The sequence below is a fragment of the Salvelinus alpinus genome, chromosome 1 (assembly GCF_045679555.1).
Source record: "Salvelinus alpinus chromosome 1, SLU_Salpinus.1, whole genome shotgun sequence".
Lineage (NCBI taxonomy): Eukaryota > Metazoa > Chordata > Actinopteri > Salmoniformes > Salmonidae > Salvelinus > Salvelinus alpinus.
In genome coordinates, this window is record NC_092086.1 from 55107719 (window position 1) to 55128875 (window position 21157).

A 21157-nucleotide genomic window follows, 5' to 3' on the forward strand; every position below is an offset into this window, starting at 1 on the left:
TTTGTTTATCTGTCGGCCCCATTCATCGCTATTTTACCTGTTGTTGTTGTCTTAGCTGATTCAGCTGTTGCTGTCTTACCCGTTGTTGTCTTAGCTAGCTCTCCCAATCAACACCTGTGATTGCTTTATGCCTCGCTTTATGTCTCTCTCTAATGTCAATATGCCTTGTATACTGTGTTTTAGGGTAGTTATAATTGTTTTATTTTACTGTGGAGCTAGCCCCTCTCAACGTGCCTCAGATACCTCTTTTGTCCCACCTCCCACGCATGGGGTGACCTCACCTAGCATAACTATTGCCGCCAGAGATGCAACCTCTCTTATCGTCACTCAGTGCCTAGGTTTACCTCCACTGTATCCGCACCCTACCATACCCCTGTCTGTACTGCCCTCCCAAGCAAAAAGGCAGTAACTGCTCATAGCGTGGAACTGAGAAAAATGGCTTCAAAGTTTCTTAATTGTCCAGCCAAATTAATTCTAGGGAGATCATTGGAGATCTGTTGCCTTAGTATGAGTAATTGTTTTTATTCATGTTGACCCTGACCTCTGACATGACCTTTGACCCTTAAACGGCAGTTACTGCCTTCTTCCTTGGCATGATATGTTATAAATTGCAGGGTAATACCAAAGCAAAGAGCAGTATCTGCCATTTTCATTTGTTAGTTTACTATACTTCTCATTTATGCTATTAATACAAGAGCATTGTAATTACTGACAGTGTAAGAGTTGACATTGCATCCTTTGTGTCTTCCACTAAGATACCAGTTGCATTTACATAGAGATGTAGGTTCTGCATCAGTCACATTACATACTGTGTTTGACAAGTAGCCCATGTCTTGTTATAAGAATAAATGTGAAAAGCAGCACTGCAATTGTTTGAATTACATGAAATGGTTACATGTCTTGTAATATATAATGATGGAACATGATAGAAGTATGACATAGGGTAATACAAATGATAAAAAAATTACCATGAGATTGCTAATAAAAACATTTTATTAGTATTTTTTCAAATGACACTTTTGAATTAATAAATAAATAACAGCTTTAAGAATACATTTTAAATATATTTACATGTTCATATTCATAAGAGTACACAAATGACATTTAGCTACAATTGATAAAATGCTGAATAGGTACATTTCATTTTTAAGTAACATTTCATTTTTAAGTAAAACTTCTTCAGTGCTCTTCCATATCACTCCTCATCCTCAGCAATGCTGTTCACAGGCATTCCAGAACTGCCTTCAATTTGCAGGCATCAGAGGACACAGCTTTGTGATTATGTCCATCTTCTTGGACTCTTCTATCCCTCTATCCTGTGTACGTAGCGTCGAAGGTGTCTCTAGAGCGACTTTCTTCATTTAAAAGTCAAGCTCTTTGAAGTCATTTTCGTCATGGAAGAATGTAGAAGAGGCTCCTGTATCCACGCCTCAACTGGATCTCAGCTATCTCTGCCAGCTTTGGTGCTGCTGCCTTCTTCAGCTTGACGATGGAATGGCCAGCTTTCCATGCCAGGATGTTTTCCTTTTTCATTTCGACCACCTCCACCTTGCCTGCGTTGGAAGTGGCGACCACATGGAGGCAGTCCCCGAAGTCGTACACCACACTTCCTGGTCGTTCTTTCATCTCCTGTTCCACGCCATGGTGGAAACTGTCTGCACTCATGAAGGTGTGCTCTGGCTCGAAGAACTTGAGGGTGATCTCCTCCATCAAAGTTGAGTCAGCATTGACAACACTCACCAGTGATGTTAGGAGGCACCAGTTTTTGTTTTGAGAAGTGCAGTTATCCACCCAATACACTGCATGCTGGACATCTCTCTCCCTCTCCATTGCTGTTACGTAAAATGAAGTAATCTCCTCTGCCTTCCGACCAGCTGTTCCTTCATGCCATACCACTGAGATTGTTTTCTTCGTCTTTTGAGACTTATTTTCAATGGTGGCGAATGTCTCGGGATAGCATTGTTCACAAGAAGGATCGTTGCCTGTTTCCACACCTGGCATGCGAGGGAGCATGATGACTTTTTGCATATCAACGCTGCTCACAGACCAGTCCTCAGGCCAATCTTTCTGTGCATCAGCCTGGTAATGGCTTCTGCTCTGCCCTGCAGACTTTTTATGTTCCTCATATTTCCTATATTGCATGCAGTCGGGGTTGGTGATAGTGAATTCAGGTGCTGCATGGCTGTTGTCTTGGCAGGCTTGGGTTTCCATGGCCTCATTCTCCCTGTGCTCCATCTTCAGATGATGACACTGCACCAAACAGAGCTCGCACTCCTCCTCTCCAAGCTTCACAAGCTGATGTTCCTTCCCTTTACCGCCTTGCGATAGGTCTCGTAACCATAGCTGGCATCTTTGTTCTTCTCCTTGTAGTCATTATGCATGAACCGAATATTGACGTCACTAGGGAGGTAGAGGCGATGTGGGGCAGGCTCTTGTCTGTAGTGGTTGATTTGGGGATGGAAGGACTCAATGTGTTGCAGGATTGGATTCATGTTCAATTTGCTCGCTGAAGATTTCTTTCCCCTCGGATCCTTTGGTGGAATCAGTTTGGTGGTGATTGACTTGCCCATCATCGTGACAATCAGCCTGTCATTTTTGGGGTGGTAGCCCAATGTTGTAAAAAAAACACTTTGCACACCTGTTGTGCAGAACCGCTCTGGTTTGGAAGATGGTACAGAAACGACCTGCTGCGTCAACTGTCAGCGCCAACAGTGATATTTTTCTTAGATTGCTGTGCCACCATGTGGAAGATCCATGTCCTCATCTCCTTATACTTCATCTCCCAATACTTTTCCCATATTTGCTTTTGCCTACCCTCTGAAATATTCTGAGTACATTGCCTCTTGCATTTGGGACCACATGGCTTACCCATTGGTGAAATCTTGGATTTCTTGTTTGATAGGTTGTCTGGAGTTGTGTCCATAGGCTCAGCTGCCACTTGTGGTGGAACATCCAACTCTGAAGGTGGATGATAATCTTCATCATCATCATCGGAAATTGATTTCTCATCTGATAGACTGATGTCTAAGGCTCTGTTAACAAACCTCCAAATGAGCTTCAATGCCATACAACACTCCTTCTGTGGCCTCCAACTGCTCTTAAATGCTAGGAAAACTAAATGCATGCTCTTCAACCGATCGCTGCCCCCACCCGCCTGCCCAACTAGCATCACTACTCTGGACGGTTCTGACTTAGAATATGTGGACAACTACAAATACCTAGGTGTCTGGCTAGACTGTAAACTCTCTTTCCAGACTCATATTAAGCATCTCCAATCCAAAATTAAATCTAGAATCGGCTTCCTATTTCGCAACAAAGCCTCCTTCTGTCACACCCTGACCATAGAGAGCCTTTTTATTCTCTATTTTGGTTAGGTCGGGGTGTGACTAGGGTGGGTAATCTAGGTTGTTTTATTTCTATGTTGGCCTGGTATGGTTCCCAATCAGAGGCAGCTGTTTATCGTTGTCTCTGATTGGGGATCATATTTAGGCAGCCATTTCCCACTGTGTTTTGTGGGATCTTGTTTATGTGTAGTTGCCTGTGAGCACGCCATAGCTTCACGTATCGTTTGCTTTTTTTCTTGTTTTTTGCGTTTCACGAATAAAAAGATGTGGAACCCATATCACGCTGTGCCTTGGTCCGAATGTTATTACGACGATCGTGACACCTTCACTCATGCTACCAAACATACCCTCATAAAACTGACTAGCCTACCGATCCTCGACCTAGGCGATGTCATTTACAAAATAGTCTCCAACACTCTACTCAGGAAGCTGGATGCAGTCTATCACAGTGCCATCCGTTTTGTCACCAAAGCACCATATACTACCCACCACTGCGACCTGTATGCTCTCGTCGGCTGGCCCTCGCTACATATTCGTCGCCAGACCCACTGGCTCCATGTCATCTATAAGTCTTTGCTAGGTAAAGCTCCGCCTTATCTCATCTCACATGTCACCATAACAACACCCACCCATAGCACGCGCTCCAGCAGGTATATCTCACTGGTCATCCCAAAAGCCAACTCCTACTTCGGCCACCTTTCCTTCCAGTTCTCTGCTGCCAATGACTGGAAGGAATTGCAAAAATCTCTGAAGTTGGAGACTCATATCTCCCTCACTAACTTTAAGCATCAGCTATCTGAGCAGCTTACAGATCGCTGCAGCTGTACGTAGCCCATCTGTAAATAGCCCATCCAACTACCTACCTCATCCCCATATTGTTCTTATTTACTTTTTTGCTCTTTTGCACACCAGTATTTCTACTTTCACATCATCATCTACACATCTATCACTCCAGTGTTCATTTGCTAAATTGTAATTTCTTCGCTACTATGGCCTATTTATTGCCTTACCTCCTTACTCCATTTGCACACACTGTATATAGATTTTTCTATTGTGTTATTGACTGTACTTTTGTTTATCCCATGTGTAACTCTGTGTTGTTGTTTTTTGTCGCACTGCTTTGCTTTATCTTGGCCAGGTCGCAGTTGTAACTGAGAACTTGTTCTCAACTGGCCTACCTGGTTAAATAAAGGTGAAATATATATATTTTTTTTTAATAAAGCGTACTGTACTTTATTGAGCTATTATTGCATGGAACTCCCTTCCATCTTATATTGCTCAAATTAACAGCAAACCTGCTAAAAAATACCAGATACAGCAACACCTCACTGCACAACGCCTCTCCCCTATTTGACCTAGATATGTTGTGTGCATGTATTGATATGTAGGCTATGTCTGCCATTTTAAAATGTATGTAGTTCTGTCCTTGAGCTGTTCTTGTCTATTGATGTTCTCTATTATGTCATGATCTATGTTTTGTGTGGACCCCAGAAAGAGTAGCTGCTGCTTTAGCAACAGCTAATGGGGATCATAATAAAATAACAAAACTACTATAGGCCTATGTAGCTGTGAACTTCCTCTAAGGCTGCATCCCAAATAGCACCCTATTCCCTTTATAGTGTACACATTTTGAACAGGGCCCATAGCACACATTGTCTGTTTCCCTGTTCACATTTTTTTTTACGGGACTTTCCAGGTTGGTCTTTTTTTCATTCTGACTTTCACGGAAGCTTGTGTTGTTGATGGTTGCTGTTAGACAAATACCTTGCCAGAGCAAATGTACTTATTTCCAATGCGCAACACTGTAGCCTCTGCATTTGTGTGTGTGTGTGTGTGTGTGTGTGTGTGTGTGTGTGTGTGTGTGTGTGTGTGTGTGTGTGTGTGTGTGTGTGTGTGTGTGTGTGTGTGTGTGTGTGTGTGTGTGTGTGTGGGGGCAGGGATGTTATGTAATGATGATAATTTTTCCCAGACACAATACTAGCACTGTGGGTCTGCCCAGGTAACCTATCCCCAACCTTTGTAAGGAAGCAGCACACCGGAGGATCAGGTGTGTGTGTAACCCGAAGCTAGAGGACCAGGAGGAATGAGCAGAGCAGCAGGTTGGAGGGTATGTGGGTAAAGGAAGGGGGACAGGAGGAGGGGGAAGGTTTGGAGAAGGAAAGTATTGTAGTGCACTGTGCACGGAGTAACAGAGAAAAGAGGGTGACATTTGAGCATGGTGAGTGGGAGAGAATAGCTTTCATTGTACAAAAGGGCACTGGGCTGGCTCTCTCTCCAGAGGATGAAGCTGAGACTTCCTTGTCACAGACTAATGTTTAATGTGTAACTTCCATTACTTTTATGATATCAATCACATGTCCTCCACTGCCTTTCTGCACAGTTGTAAACAGTCCAAGGTCTCATTCACATTACCCAGGAATGAACATGTGATGTGCCACCACATGCACCCTCAAATATCTTAACGTTCAGTCACTCATCTACAGTACACTAATTCCATGTGTGACCAATCAGCAGAATTTCACTCACTGGAGATCAGTAAGGAGGAAAACGTAGTCATATTTATCAGCACTAATGCTCTGAATAGGTGCCCAACCCTAAGGTGTGTGCTGCAATGAAGTTTGTACCCAGTTTCACATGCCCTTCTTTATCTTTATACGTCTCAGTAAGCTCCTAGAGCAGCTCAAACAAAATTCTTGGCTAAAAACAACTCAATTTGGATTATTTGGTAACCCAGCACTGGGTACATTTTGGACAGAACACACGCTGGGTTATTTTGACTCAGCCAGTTGGGTTGTGTGAATAACCCAAATGTTGGGTTGTTTGGATGAACCAAACATGGGTTCATTTAACCTTCAGTTGTTTTGTTTTTTTAACCATCAGTTGGGTTGACACAGCAGCTGGGTCTTTTTTCATGTAAACCATCGGTTATTTTCAGAAATTGCGGCCTATTAGAAAATGATTTGTCACTTGTTCATCATGTACAATGCAAATAAAAACGTTCCTTGAATATTTCTGCACATTACATATTCTCATATAAAATTCATAACATGTATTATTTACATACCCCAACAGTGAGGAACTCATACCCCATAGGCTCGAGGAACTCATACACTAGTGTAAGCCTCATCAAAGCTTCAATAGTTTCAGTGTTCAACCTTAATATGTGATAACAATACAACAAAACAGATTCACCGGAATTACATTTACACTCACAGGTGGCCAAAATTATCTGAAAGCCACACCCCTACTATGCAACACCAGTCTTCTGAACTGACCCGCTGGGTCATATCTCAATAACCTAGCATCAATAACCCAGCACCCAGCATCAATAACCCAGCAGTTTGCAAAGAAAACAACCCAACTAAGTAACCCATCGCCTTCAAAACATCTGGGTGCAATTGAGTTGAACTTGCAATAGCTATTTTTGTCCTATATATGGTCAAATAAAATCCCAGAATGGTTTTAGGTACTGTTGCACCACTATGAGGTTGAGTAGACTCCCAGATCCTGATTCCAAGTTTCACAATAGTAGCAGGAAGTACATCAGGAAATTGGCAGGTGTTCCTGTAAGTGTACACAGTAGACTGTGTACACACAGATCGGAGAAAAACTGTACAAAAAGGACCTGACTCTTGACATTATTACCTGTCTGTCAGACATTAACATTTCATCATACATTTCAATACACTTTGATGATTAAATAATTATTGTCAAAATTCTACCTTCTTGCTCCATATATACAGTGGGGCGAAAAAGTATTTAGTCAGCCACCAATTGTGCAAGTTCTCCCACTTAAAAAGATGAGAGAGGCCTGTAATTTTCATCATAGGTACACTTCAACTATGACAGACAAAATGAGGGGAAAATATCCAGAAAATCACATTGAAGGATTTTTAATGAATTTATTTGCAAATTATGGTGGAAAATAAGTATTTGGTCAATAACAAAAGTTTATCTCAATACTTTGTTATAAGCCCTTTGTTGGCAATGACAGAGGTCAAACGTTTTCTGTAAGTCTTCACAAGGTTTTCACACACTGTTGCTGGTATTTTGGCCCATTCCTCCATGCAGATCTCCTCTAGAGCAGTGATGTTGACAGTTGGTCAGTTGGTCAAACCATCAAACAGACAAAGTGTCAATACAGGACTAAGATTGAATCGTAATACACCAGCTCCGATGCTCGTCAGATGTGGCAGGGCTTGCTAACTATTATGGACTACAAAGGGAAGCACAGCACTGACCTACCAGATTAGTTAAATTACTTCAATGCACGCTTCGAGGCAAGCAACACTGAAGCATATATGAGACCACGAGCTGTTCCGGACGACTGTGTGATCACGCTCTCCGTAGCCAATGTGAGTAAGACCTTTAAACAGGTCAACATTCACAAGGCTGCAGGGCCAGACAGATTACCAGGACGTGTACTCCAAGCATACACTGACCAACTGGCAAGTGTTTTCAGTGACATTTTCAACTTGTCCTTGACCGAGTCTGTAATACCAACATGTTTCAAGCAGACCACCATAGTACATCACTAGGGCCAAGCTTCCTGCCATCCTGGACATCTAAACCAGGTGGTGCCAGAGGAAGTCCAACAAATTGTCAAAGGCTCCAACCACCCTAGTCATAGACTGTTCTATCTGCTACTGCATTGAACCCCTCCCCCATTTTTATGCTGCTGCTACTCTCTGTTTATTATCCATGCATAGTCACTTTACCTCTACCTACATGTACATATTACCTCAATTACCTTAACTAACCTGTGTCCCCGCACATTGATTCTGTACCGGTACCCCTTGTATATAGCCTCGCTACTGTTATTTTACTGTTGCTCTTTAAATATTTGTTATTTTTCTTTATTCTTATTTTTTTTCCATTTTGTATTTTTATTTGTTTATTGTTTACTTCAGTTTATTTAGTAAATACTTTCTTAGCACTTATTTTTTTTCTTAAAACTGCATTGTTGGTTAAGGGCTTGTGACAAGCATGTGACAAATAACATTTGATTTGATTTAGATGTATTTTCCCTAATCTAAAGTGGACGCTATTTTCACTTTAGAAATACTTTAGAAATGTTTTGAGTTACCAGTGCAATTTCTCACAAAAAGATGGTGATGCCATTGGTAGACATTCCTGCAGTACCTGGTAATAGAATAAGCACACAACACAGGATGTTTAAGGAGATATATATACATCTGTGAATAACTACCTTACTAAAATGTACTAATGTGGCAGTAATGATTAATAAATGGTGAGAAAAGTGTTTGTAAATGCCTTATAAAGTCCTATTAAATGGTTTATTATGGACCCTTCAAATGTGACCGTATACAGTTGAAAGTTTACATACACCTGAGCCAATTACATTTAAACTGAGTTTTCACAATTCCTGACATTTAATCCTAGGAAAATTCCCCGTTTTAGGTCATTTAGGATAACCACTTTATTTGAAGAATGTGAAATGTCAGAATAATAATATTTCAGCTTTTATTTATTTCATCACATTCCCAGTGGGTCAGAAGTTTACATCCACTCAATTAGTATTTGGTAGCATTGCTTTTAAATTGTTTAACTTAGGTCAAACGTTTCGGATAGACTTCCACAAGCTTCCCATAATAAGTTGGGTGAATTTTGGCCCATTCCTCCTGACAGAGCTGGTGTAACTGAGTCAGGTTTGTAGGCCGCTTTGCTCGCACACGCTTTTTCAGTTCTGCCCACAAATTTTCTATGGGATTGAGGTCAGGGCTTTGTGATGGCCACTCTTTGTTGTCCTTAAGCATTTTTGCCACAGCTTTGGAAGTATGCTTGGGGTCATTGTCCATTTGGAAGACCCATTTGCGACAAAGCTTTAACTTCCTGACTGATGTCTTGATATGTTGCCTCAATATATCCACATAATTGTCCTCCTCATGATGCCATCTATTTTGTAAATTGCACCAGTCCCTACTGCAGCAAAGCACCCCCACAACATGATGCTGCCACCCCCATGCTTCACAGTTGGGATGGTGTTCTTCGGCTTGCAAGCCTCCCCCTTTTTCCTCCCAAACATAACGATGGTCATTATGGCCAAACAGTTCTATTTTTGTCTCATCAGACCAGAGGACATTTCTCCAAAAGTATGATCTTTGTCCCCATGTGCAGTTGCAAACCGTAGTCTAGCTTTTTTATGGCAGTTTTGGAGCAGTGGCTTCTTCCTTGCTGAGCGTCCTTTCAAGTTATGTTGATATAGAACTCGTTTTACTGTGGATATAGATACTTTTGTACCTGTTTCCTCCAGCATCTTCACAAGGTCCTTTGCTGTTGTTCTGGGATTGATTTGCACTTTTTTCACCAAAGTACGTTCATCTCTAGGAGACAGAACGCGTCTCCTTCCTGAGCGGTATGACAGCTGTGTGGTCCCATGTTGTTTATACTTACGTACTAATGTTTGTACAGATGAACGTGGTACCTTCAGGCGTTTGGAAATTGCTCCCAAGGATGAACCAGACTTGTGGAGGTCTACAATTTTTTTTTCTGAGGTCTTGGCTGATTTCTTTTGATTTTCCCATGATGTCAAGCAAAGAGGCACTGAGTTTAAAGGTAGGCCTTGAAGTACATCCACAGGTACACCTCCAATTGACTCAAATGATGTCAATTAGCCTATCAGAAGCTTCTAAAGCCATTGCATCATTTTCTGGAATTTTCCAAGCTGTTTAACGGCACAGTCCACTTAGTGTATGTAAACTTCTGACCCACTGGATTTGTGATACCGTGAAATAATCTGTCTGTAAACAATTGTTGGAAAAAGGAGTTGTGTCATGTACAAAGTAGATGTCCTAACCGACTTGCCAAAACTATAGTTTGTTAACAATACGTTTGTGGAGTGGTTGAAAAACTAGCTTTAATGACTCCAACCTAAGTGTATGTAAACTTCCGACTTCAACTGTGTCTTTGATAAAGCCAAAACAACAATAAGTAATCAGTACAGTGTACAGTCCTTTTCACAAACACAGCTTAGAATGGCTGACCTTCAAACCAACTTCTGATTATGCACAAGTAGTGTCAGGAGCCATGTCAACCATTACGTGTCAGCTCTTACAAAGACAGTACTTCCCACGACTTGAAGACCCCAATGTCTTCATACTCACCTTTCACTGACCAGCAGCACTGCTGGCATTAGCTGGTGGATGAAACAACATTATACTCCAGCACCAAAGGCATTATGATGTAACAATATAACAACAGTACTAAAGAAACGTGAGATTATTTATTTCAATGAACAGATTTAATTGGTCACCTTTGGGTTATAGCCTACCGTGTAATGTTATGAAATGTAGACAATAAAAACATCTACTGTAGGCTACTAGTCTGTCCGCAATAGGCTGAGAGAGGCTGGACTGAGGGCTTCTAGGCCTTTTGTAAGGCAGGTCCTCACCAGACATCACCGGCAACAACGTCGTCTATGGGCACAAACCCACCGTCGCTGGACCAGACAGGACTGGCAGAAAGTGCTCTTCACTGACGAGTCGCGGTTTTGTCTCACCAGGGGTGATGGTCGGATTCGCGTTTATCGTCGAAGGAGTAGGCGTTACACCGAGGCCTGTACTCTGGAGCGGGATTGATTTGGAGGTGGAGGGTCCATCATTTTCTGGGGCGGTGTGTCACAGCTTCATCGGGCTGAGCTTGTTGTCATTGCAGGCAATCTCAATGCTGTGCGTTACAGGGAAGACATCCTCCGCCCTCATGTGGTACCCTTCCTGCAGGCTCATCCTGACATGACCCTCCAGCATGACAATGCCACCAGCCATACTGCTCGTTCTGTGCGTGATTTCCTGCAAGACAGGAATGTCAGTGTTCTGCCATGGCCAGCGAAGAGCCTCGATCTCAATCCCATTGAGCACATCAGGGACCTGTTGGATCGGAGGGTGAGGGCTAGGGCCATTCCCCCCAGAAATGTCCGGGAACTTGGAGGTGCCTTGGTGGAAGAGTGGGGTAACATCTCACAGCAAGAACTGGCAAATCTGGTGCAGTCCATGAGGAGGAGCTGCACTGTAGTACTGAATGCAGCTGGTGGCCACACCAGATACTGACTGTTACTTTTGATTTTGAACCCCCCTTTGTTCAGGGACACATTTATTCCATTTCTGTTAGTCACATGTCTGTGGGACTTGTTCAGTTTACGTCTCAGTTGTTGAATCTTGTTATGTTCATACAAATATTTACACATGTTAAGTTTACTGAAAATAAACGCAGTTGACAGTGAGGGAGCGTTTCTTTTTTTGCTGAGTTTATAAGCAGATAATAACCAACCCAGTTTCACACCTGTTTTGCTTATGCCCAATATTAGCCCTACACCGCCATGCCCAGCATGCAAAATGGGGTTAAAGTGTAAATAGCCAGAGTGCCTGCAGTCCATGTAGGAAAACCACAAGCAAAAAAGGCAGTTGGAGCACTAGTATTTCAGTGAGTGGTGGCTTTTAATTGAAAACCCAAACAGGTTACCAATACAGGACGAGATCTCAAAAAATAAGAAATTGGTAACTGAACTCCCTTTGTGTTTTGTATGCTATTCCTGGACTGTTAAGGTTGCTACATACTTTATGCAAATGCAGCGGTGGAGCGTCATTTTCTATGTAGTTCTACACCTTTTGTTCAGGGCTCACATACACAACGCTCTGTTGCCCAGATAGTGTAGCGGGTGGTTTCTTCTCATTTCTTGGTTAGGTTCTTCTGATTTCCTGTTTAGTTTCTTCTGGTTTCCAGATACTTTTTTTTTTTTACCAGTGTCATTTATTAACAATGGGTGATGAGGTAAAAGGGTTCAAATCTACTATAGGTCATGCTTTTTTGTTTCTTTATGCCAAGTTGTTGTTTTACTTTATGCAAATAGTTATTGATGAGCATGCATACAATGCCAAAACAACCGGAATGATTATGTGGGCCTAACTGTTAAGTAACTAAGGAGTTTGTAAACTTCCATTTAGCTAAAGAGTTTTGTTAATGTATCTGTTTTTCAGGACAAAGATGCGACGACACAAGGTCTTTCTCTTCGGCGCATTGGCCTTGTGTGTCCTCTCCCTGCTGCAATACTGCAAGGCCCTCCACCACATGCTTATGCTGAGAGAGCTGTATACCTCCTCCGTCAACCTCGAGGCCCTGGGCTTCCTCTGGAGAGGGAATGTTCGCTCAGACACGGGCCTGTGGGAACCAGGGGATGACCGGGAGGACCAAGGGAATGCGGAGGTGGAGAGACGGATTGGGCATGGCGGTGAGGTGAGGGGGCGGATGACACGACTTTCCCTATACATTGTTTTGGGTCTATATGACATTGTCATTGATATGTTTGATTTTCCTCCTATTGTTCTCCCACTCAGGACCCATGGCGCAAGGAGCAGCCTGACTCAGGGAATGTAAACAGAATGACGGTCACTCTCCCAGACCCCAAAGGACCATGGGGGGAACTTCACAAACGGAGCTTCCATCTTCGCGATGACCCCACCCCATTCTTTGCGCACACCAAGTCTGGAGCATATTGCTTCAGAGAGGGGACGGAAATGGCTTTTCTCAAAGACGACTCAGGACAAAGGGTCCAAGCAGCACGAGAGGGCCAGCGTAAGATCCTGCATGCACAGCAAGAGGAACCCAATTCAGCCCAGGGGAAATACGCCCGGGGGAAAAGGCTGGTGAAGTGTATCTGTCGCCAAGGCTGGCACGGCCCTCACTGTGGCATCCCCACCATGGTGCAACACTCCAACCTGCCCACTAAGGCGCGTCTGACACTGAGAAAGGTTCCTCGAAGGGTCATCAATGCCATTAATATCAACCACGAGTTTGACCTCCTCCACGCCCGCTTTCACGAGCTGGCCGACACTGTCGACCTCTTCCTGGTGTGTGAGTCAAACTTCACGGCCTATGGAAATTCCAAGCAGCTGCACTTCCTGCGCCTCCTGCTTAACGGGACCTACAACTATATGCGCCACAAGATCCTCTACGTCTTCCTTGATCACTTCCCTAAAGGTGGCCAGCAGAACGGGTGGATCGCTGACGACTACCTGCGGACGTTTTTAAGCTATGAAGGGATGTCCAGGGTACAAGGTGCCAGGCCGGATGATGTCTTCCTTATCAACGACGCAGATGAGATCCCGGCTCGCGAGGGCATCCTCTTCCTCAAACTCTACAATGGCTGGACGGAACCTGTGTCCATCCACATGAGAAAGTCCCTTTATGGTTTCTTCTGGAGGCAGCCCGGGACACTGGAAGTCCACTCCGCCTGCACTGTTGCCATGCTTTTCGCCGTCTACAATGGAGACGGGATATCACTGAGGCGCAGGGACTACTTCTCCATGCCGGGTTTCCGGAACTATCAGAGGGAGAGTGGACACATCCTGGTGCACTGGTCCATTGGGAGCCCCGTCCACTACGCAGGCTGGCACTGTTCCTGGTGCTTCAGACCAAAGGGAATCTCCCACAAACTAATCTCTGCCCAGAATGGAGACTTCCCCCGCTGGGGCGACTACGTGGAAAAACGAGACCTGAATTACATCAAGGGCTTGATCCGGACTGGGGGATGGTTTGATGGCTCGGTGGGGGAGTACCCACCCACAGACCCTAAAGAGCCTATGTACGCACCCAAATATCTATTAAAGAACTTTCCGCTGTACCGCTACATACTTGAGAACCCATATGCCTGAATCTGGTAGAAAACCGGTGAGGATTATTTTCTCATTGTTGATTTCAATGGAAGGATTTTTAACTTCAAGGGGTGTTGTCTGAACACAACTATGAAAACTCCACCTACGCCTCTGATTTAAGGGCAATCTCCACTTCCTGTCAGAAGAAGAAGTAGCTAGTGGTTGAGAGGGGGTGTAATGAGTGACATCTGAGACTCATTCTATCCGATTCTATCCCTTTTCAATCACAATATTTAAATGATAGTTTAACAATCCTCAACGACAAAGGCCTCTTCTACTCCAGAGCATTCAAGGACCGGTTTACGTTTGGGACATGATGACTGTTGACTTTTGTACAGCTCCTAACTGTAGACGTGATGGCAGACAGGTATATATGTATAGAAGATCTATCTGATGATGGCCAATGGCCAGTGATACTGTAGTTTTCCCTCAGTCAGATCAACAATGTGCTTCTAGTGCCACCAGTTTTGCGTTTCCAGAGACCTTTATGAAGAAAGAGACCTGAAAAACGATCAGTGCACTTTTCCGTGGTGGTGGTGGTAAAACTGTGTTACTGTGCTGAAATGGTTGTTCGAACAACACAGGGAAATATAGCGGGAAACGGAAAGTCGGTTTTATATTGTTTAATACAAATCCAGTTTTCCCTCACTAATGTGGGCTTATCTTAGCCGTCGCTTAATTTGACTACACAACTTTCTCATAGCCTTCTTGTAAACAGATTGTGTATGGTTTACAGGTGAATAAATGTGAGGCCAAAAAGAATATGTAATTAGAACCGTGGAATCATGCCAAGCAATTGTCACATTGCTTTTAGACATTTCTGTAATTTGTATTCGTTGTTCATTGAGAGAGAAAATTCTTGAGAAACAAAATCCATTTCTTCTGCTATGGTCTAGTGATTCACATCACGTCTGGTAATTCAATCTGTTCTAGACACTCAACTTGACATGCATATAAGACAACGCAATGGTTTCCTTGGTTTCGTCCTTAAAAATGGATTACAATTCTTCAACAACCAAATAATGAACATGATAATAATAGTCCTACAGATCTGAGGGACATATCCCCTGTGAATAGGATGTATAGCAATGACAATTATGAATGTATTAATGCTTAGTTAAGAAACAACAGACTGTCTGCCATCAATAGGATCAGCCTTCGATACGCTGCAAGTAATTTGCTCCTGCCTGAATTACAATAGATTACACTGAGAGGCCTATTCAACAGAAACCAGTGCGTCAGCAAAACTAAAACTAAATAATTATGTTGTGAATATCTTAGTTTGTTCTTGTTTCGCACTGCAGACATTGTTTTGTTGAGTAGCTATATGAATCCAAACCTACTGGCAGTAAAAGCAGTAACAGGACGACATAAAGACATACAAAAGTGCATAAAAAGGAGTCATTTATTAGTATACTTTTACTTAAATGTTGAGTCATTTATTACATGTATTACTTTATTAATCCTGCATCTTTATTTCCAGATAAACTTACAATATTAGGAAGGTTAAGACTGCTGTTCACTGTTGTTAAATCTTTGATAGATTTTATGAAGCCATGATCTTGACCGCATGTCAATGTGGACACTTTTGTTCAGGATTGGCATTAGCACTACTTTGGCTTGGGAGAATACTTTGGGAATAAGGGGATAATAATAATTTATTGGTGTATTGACAATGTTTCTCTTGGGAATCTGATGCTTCGTTGATTGATGCTCTGACTTGCAGTTTGCACACATTCTCTCATAGCCTTTAAAACGACTTACTCTGAACTCAGATACACCTCTCGTTCCTCAATCCATGTTTTGATTATTCGTGCACTCAACTTTTAAACTCCCTCTGCCCTATTGTGTGTGTGTGTGTGTGTGTGTGTGTGTGTGTGTGTGTGTGTGTGTGTGTGTGTGTGTGTGTGTGTGTGTGTGTGTGTGTGTGTGTGTGTGTGTGTGTGTGTGTGTGTGTGTCTGAATATGTATTTTATCTATCTTGTTAGACATTATTTGTAAGGTGCCACTTTTCGATATCTTTCTATCTGGAGTCCACATGATGAAAAGTGGGACTTCCACAGTGGCTACATTTAAAGGCCAGAATCTCAGGAATCTTAGAGAATGGCATGTGAATGGCATGAATGGCAACTATACAAACTGCACTGTTGTTTAAGGTCCACAGCATGTTTACAGCAAAAAAATGCCTTGGATGTTGTGGACTTTGCTTTTTTAGGGGGAATTCTTTTGTAATTGCTGGATGGTGTCCAATATTTTTTGTACAACTATGAGGTACTGCTCCTGTGTTCTAACTTAAAAAATGTATTGTTGAAATAAAAATCAATAACTAATCTTATGTGACTTATTTTGAATCTTGTGCAAGTCCTGAGTCTTTTCCTTCATCAATCATTCCACTATATATTTTTATTGAACTAGTACGTCCCAATGTGGGTCATTCTTTCAGAAATAGCTGTTCAGTTGACAAGAGTCAAAGTTAATGTGTTTATTACCTAGCATTACCTACATACTATACTACACTGTAATTACACTGTGCCAGCCCAACGACCATGTAAAGACACAGGTGTTAATTAAGGACACGTTTTGTTTCACCAACTTGTTTCAAATCCAAAAGTAATTATCAAAAAACGCATTACTAAGGTACCTCTTGAGTCTAGACAGGAATACCACACTGCCAGTGACTCCGGTTAGGTCTGTCTTTCCTAAAGCAATGTATAGCGAGACTGGATGCCTTCTCCATGCCTGAACTCTAGATGGCCGTCTATAAGAAAAATATGAATTTGAAGGAAATAATTCTGGGAGATCATTGCGGCAGAATTGACAGGGAAAGCATAGGAGTTATCATTGATATGGCTCTCTTTACTGTAACATGGGACTTTTTATTCAGTACAATTTTATTTAACCCTTATTTGACTTGGTAAATTGACTGAGAACACATTCTCATTCACAGCAACAACCTGGGGAATAGTTACATGGGGGGGAGGGGGGTGAATGAGCCAATTGGAAACCGTTTAATGTCCCATCCATAAAATGGTATCCTACACATTTTTATTTATTTATTTTTATTTCACCTTTATTTAACCAGGTAGGCCAGTTGAGAACAAGCTCTCATTTACAACTGCGACCTGGCCAAGATAAAGCAAAGCAGTCGAAAAAACAACAACACAGAGTCACACATGGGATAAACAAACGTACATTCAATAACATAATAGAAAAATATATGTACAGTGTGTGCAAATGTAATAAGATGTAGTAAGATTAGGGAGGTAAGGCAATAAATAGGCCTAATAGTACTGTGCAGCCTTCTTCATCGACCTGGCCAAGGCTTTCGACTCTGTCAATCACCACATTCTTATCGGCAGACTCAACAGCCTTGGTTTCTCAAATGACTGCCTCGCCAGGTTCACCAACTACTTCTCTGATAGAGTTCAGTGTGTCAAATCAGAGGACCTGTTGTCCGGACCTCTGGCAGTCTCTATGGGGGTGCCACAGGGTTCAATTCTCGGGCCAACTCTTTTCTCTGTATATATCAATGATGTTGCTTTTGCTGCTGGTGATTCTCTGATCCACCTCTACGCAGACGTCACCATTCTGTATACTTCTGGCCCTTCTTTGGACACTGTGCTAACTAGCCTCCAGACGAGATTCAATGCCATACAACTCTCCTTCCGTGGCCTCCAACTTCTCTTAAATGCAGGTAAAACTAAATGCAAAATCCCCTGCAAAGGGCTACTATTGACAAGAATGAGCTGTCAAAGACAAAGGGGATGGGGGAGGTTTACAGACAGATCTTTGAGATGAGGAAGGGAGTTTTGGTTGTGCAAGGTTGTGCTTAGAGACAGTAAATGTATTGTTGAGTATGAGAGTGATTTAGAGGTACCATTTCTCCTTATTCTCCCTTTACACAATAATTCCTACTGTGTAAGAACTGCCCTCCTAAGACTTTTCACATCTTCTTTATCCCTCCAGCCCATTCACTTTGTTGACTGATCTTTCCTCTCAGAAGCAGCTCCCAGTGTCCCTCATTGTCCCTAAACAATATGCTAGCCGTTCCCATACAGTGGACATCTTTACCAACAAAGGTGTGTTGCTCTAAGTCCCTTCCACAAAAAGTGTAAAATGCTAACACCACAACCATGTCTTTCCAGGAGATGTGCAGTACCAGCAAATCTTCTGCAAGAGGACCAAACAGTTGGTGGTTAAGAAGCCCTACCACACTTTTGTCAGAGTCTTATTTAGCTGGCCGTTCACCGCAGAGAGGACAAGACCATTCGCCATAGGCACAAAGAGTCTCAGCTTCCCCAGCCCACCATGCCGAACACCATTACCAGTGTACCGAAGCCGGATAAAGGACTATGGCTGCGTTTACACAGGCAATCCAATTCTGGTCTTTTTTTCATCAGATATGTGAAAATATCTGATGTGATTCAAACCAATTAGTAGAAAAAATATCTGAATAAGACCATGTAGAACCACCCTAAAATAAATACTCATATTTTCTATCAATCTTCTAAAATTGCCTGCCTTTATGGATTCACAGAAGATGCTTATATACACTGTACAGGGATCTCTAGCTTCATACAGATGCTAGACATTCAGATATGTACAAAGAATGTTTATTTGTCAAAATCTAAAATACAGAGGAGTGTACACTATTTAATGCTAACTCAAAAAGAGAACTGGGTATTCAACAATAATGTTATATGGTAAAAGTAACATACAAAAAAATTGTATGAACAGTGTAGTACAGTTCAGTGTGTCCAAGTGTGTCTCTACACTTGAGACACAAAAGTACAGTGAACTGTAACTACAGATTATTTCACCAGATAATGTGATTTACCCAAAGACGTTTTGTCCTTTATTAAAATAAACACTTTTTTTGCTCCATGAAGTAATCCAGGAGTTGGGTGCAGTTGAATCAGTGAAGGTAACCTGTAGTTGTCACGGCCGTCTTGCGCTGAGAGATTGGACCAAGGCGCAGCGTGTGAAAAATACATCTTCTTTTATTTAGAAGAGAGAAAAACACGAAAACGAACCCTATACACAAACTAACAAAATAACAAACAGACGACCGTGAAGCTATAATGACAAATAGTGCTGACACAAACACTACACATAGACAATTACCCACAAATGCATGATGCCTATGGCTGCCTTAAATATGGCTCCCAATCAGAGACAAATGAAAGACATCTGTCTCTGATTGAGAACCACTCAGGCAACCATAGACATACCTAGAAACATTCACTCAACCATAGACATACCTAGAAACATTCACTCAACACAAACTCATACACTAAACCCAACACCCCCTTTACCATATAACCACCCAAAACGACAAAACACAAACATTCCCCATGTCACACCCTGACCTAACTAAAATAATAAAGAAAACAAAGAATACTAAGGCCAGGGCGTGACAGTAGTGGACTTGTTGATATTTGTTTGTGTTTCTTCTGACCAGAGTGAGCGAGTGCTCCATGTCATGCAACTTGTGTCACGCCCTGACCTTAGAGAGCCTTTTTATGTCTATATAGGGTGTGATTTGGGGTGGGCATTCTATGTTTTTGTTTTCTATGTTTCTTTATATCTATGTATTGGCCGGTATGGTTCTCAATCAGGGACAGCTGTCTATCGTTGTCTCTGATTGGGAACCATACTTAGGTAGCCCTTTTTCCCTCCTTTCAGTGTGGGTAGTTAACTTTGTTTGTGGCACTAATGCCCTGTAAGCTTCACGGTTGTTTTCTTCGTTTGTTGTTTTGTTGGCGTCATTTTCAAAAAATAAAAGGAATATGTACGCTCACCACGCTGCACCTTGGTCTTCTTCCAATGATGGCCGTGACAGAACTACCCACCACCAAAGGACCAAGCAGCGTGGCCAGGAGAGGCATCCCCCCCAAATAAATTTGGGGGGGCACACGGGATGGTCGGCGGAGCCGAGGATGGAACCAGAGCCAGTTGGGGTGAACTTGGAGGGGAGCGAAGGTAGTGAAGCAGAGACAGTGAAGGAGTTGATGGAGAGATTGGAGGAGAGAGCTATGAGAGAGCTGCTGTGTTGGTGCATGAGGCACAACATTCGCCCTACGGAGCGTGTCCTCAGTTTGATGTCACCTGAGTCAGCTCTCCATACTCGTCCTGAGGTGCATGCTAGCCGTCTGGTGAAGACTGTGCCAGCCCCACGCACCAGGCCTCCTGTGCGCCTCCCCAGCCCTGCACGTCTTGTGCCAGCTTGGCGCTCCATACCTCCAGTGCGCCTCCACAGCCCGTTGAGACCTGCGCCGGCTCTACGCACGGTTTCCCCAATTCGCCAGGAGAACCCAGTGCGGCCTGTTCCAGCTCCCCGCACGTGACGGGCTAAAGTGGGCATGCAGCCAAGAGGAGTGGTGCAAGTGCTAAGCACCAGAGCTCCAGTGCTCCCCCACTGCCCGGTTCAACCTGTGCCTGCGCTCTGGAGGTGCCGGGCTAGAGTGGGCATTCAGCCTGGAAGAGTGGTACCAAGGCTACGCACCAGATCTCCAGTGCTCCCCCACAGCCCGGTTCATCCTGTGCCTCCTCCACGGACCAGGCCTCCAGTAGGTCTCCCCAGTCCGGAGCCTCCAGCGACGGCCTACAGTCCGGAGCCTCCAGCGACGGCCTCCAGCCCGGAGCCTCCAGCGACGGCCTCCAGCCCGGAGCCTCCAGCGACGGTCCCCAGTCCGGAGCCTCCAGCGACGGTCCCCAGTCCGGAGCCTCCAGAGACGGTCTCCAGTCCGGAGCCCTCAGCGACGGTCCCCAGTCCGGGGCCCGCAACGAGGGTGCCCAGTCCGGGGTCTCCAGCGACGGTTCCCAGTCCGGTTCTACAAAGGCGGAGGGATCAGCGTAAGGAGGGGGGGCTGCGTCCAGAACCGGAGCCGCCACCGAGGGTAGATGCCCACCCGGACCCTCCCCTATAGGTTCAGGTTTGCGGCCGGGAGTCCACACCTTTGGGGGGGGGGGGGTACTGTCACGCTCTGACCTTAGATATCTCTGTTTTCTTTATATTTTGGTTAGGTCAGGGTGTAACGAGGTTGGGTATGCTAGTTTTTGTATGTCTAGGGGTTTTGTAGGTCTATGGTGGCCTGATATGGTTCCCAATCAGAGGCAGCTGTTTATTGTTGTCTCTGATTGGGG

The 21157-nt window shown here is 43.5% G+C and overlaps 1 protein-coding gene across 2 annotated transcripts in view; it reads left to right on the plus strand.

The window, feature by feature from the left end:
• Positions 1 to 16342, plus strand: part of LOC139580813 (beta-1,4-mannosyl-glycoprotein 4-beta-N-acetylglucosaminyltransferase-like) — a 29948-nt gene extending 13606 nt beyond the window's left edge. For both annotated transcript variants that reach the window (XM_071409844.1, XM_071409853.1), the window contains exons 2-3: positions 12338 to 12593; positions 12695 to 16342. In XM_071409844.1, coding sequence (XP_071265945.1) covers positions 12338 to 12593; positions 12695 to 14011 — 1573 coding nt within the window. In that variant the 3' untranslated portion in view covers positions 14012 to 16342. The remainder of the gene's footprint in view (positions 1 to 12337; positions 12594 to 12694) is intronic.
• Positions 16343 to 21157: the final 4815 nt, after the last annotated feature.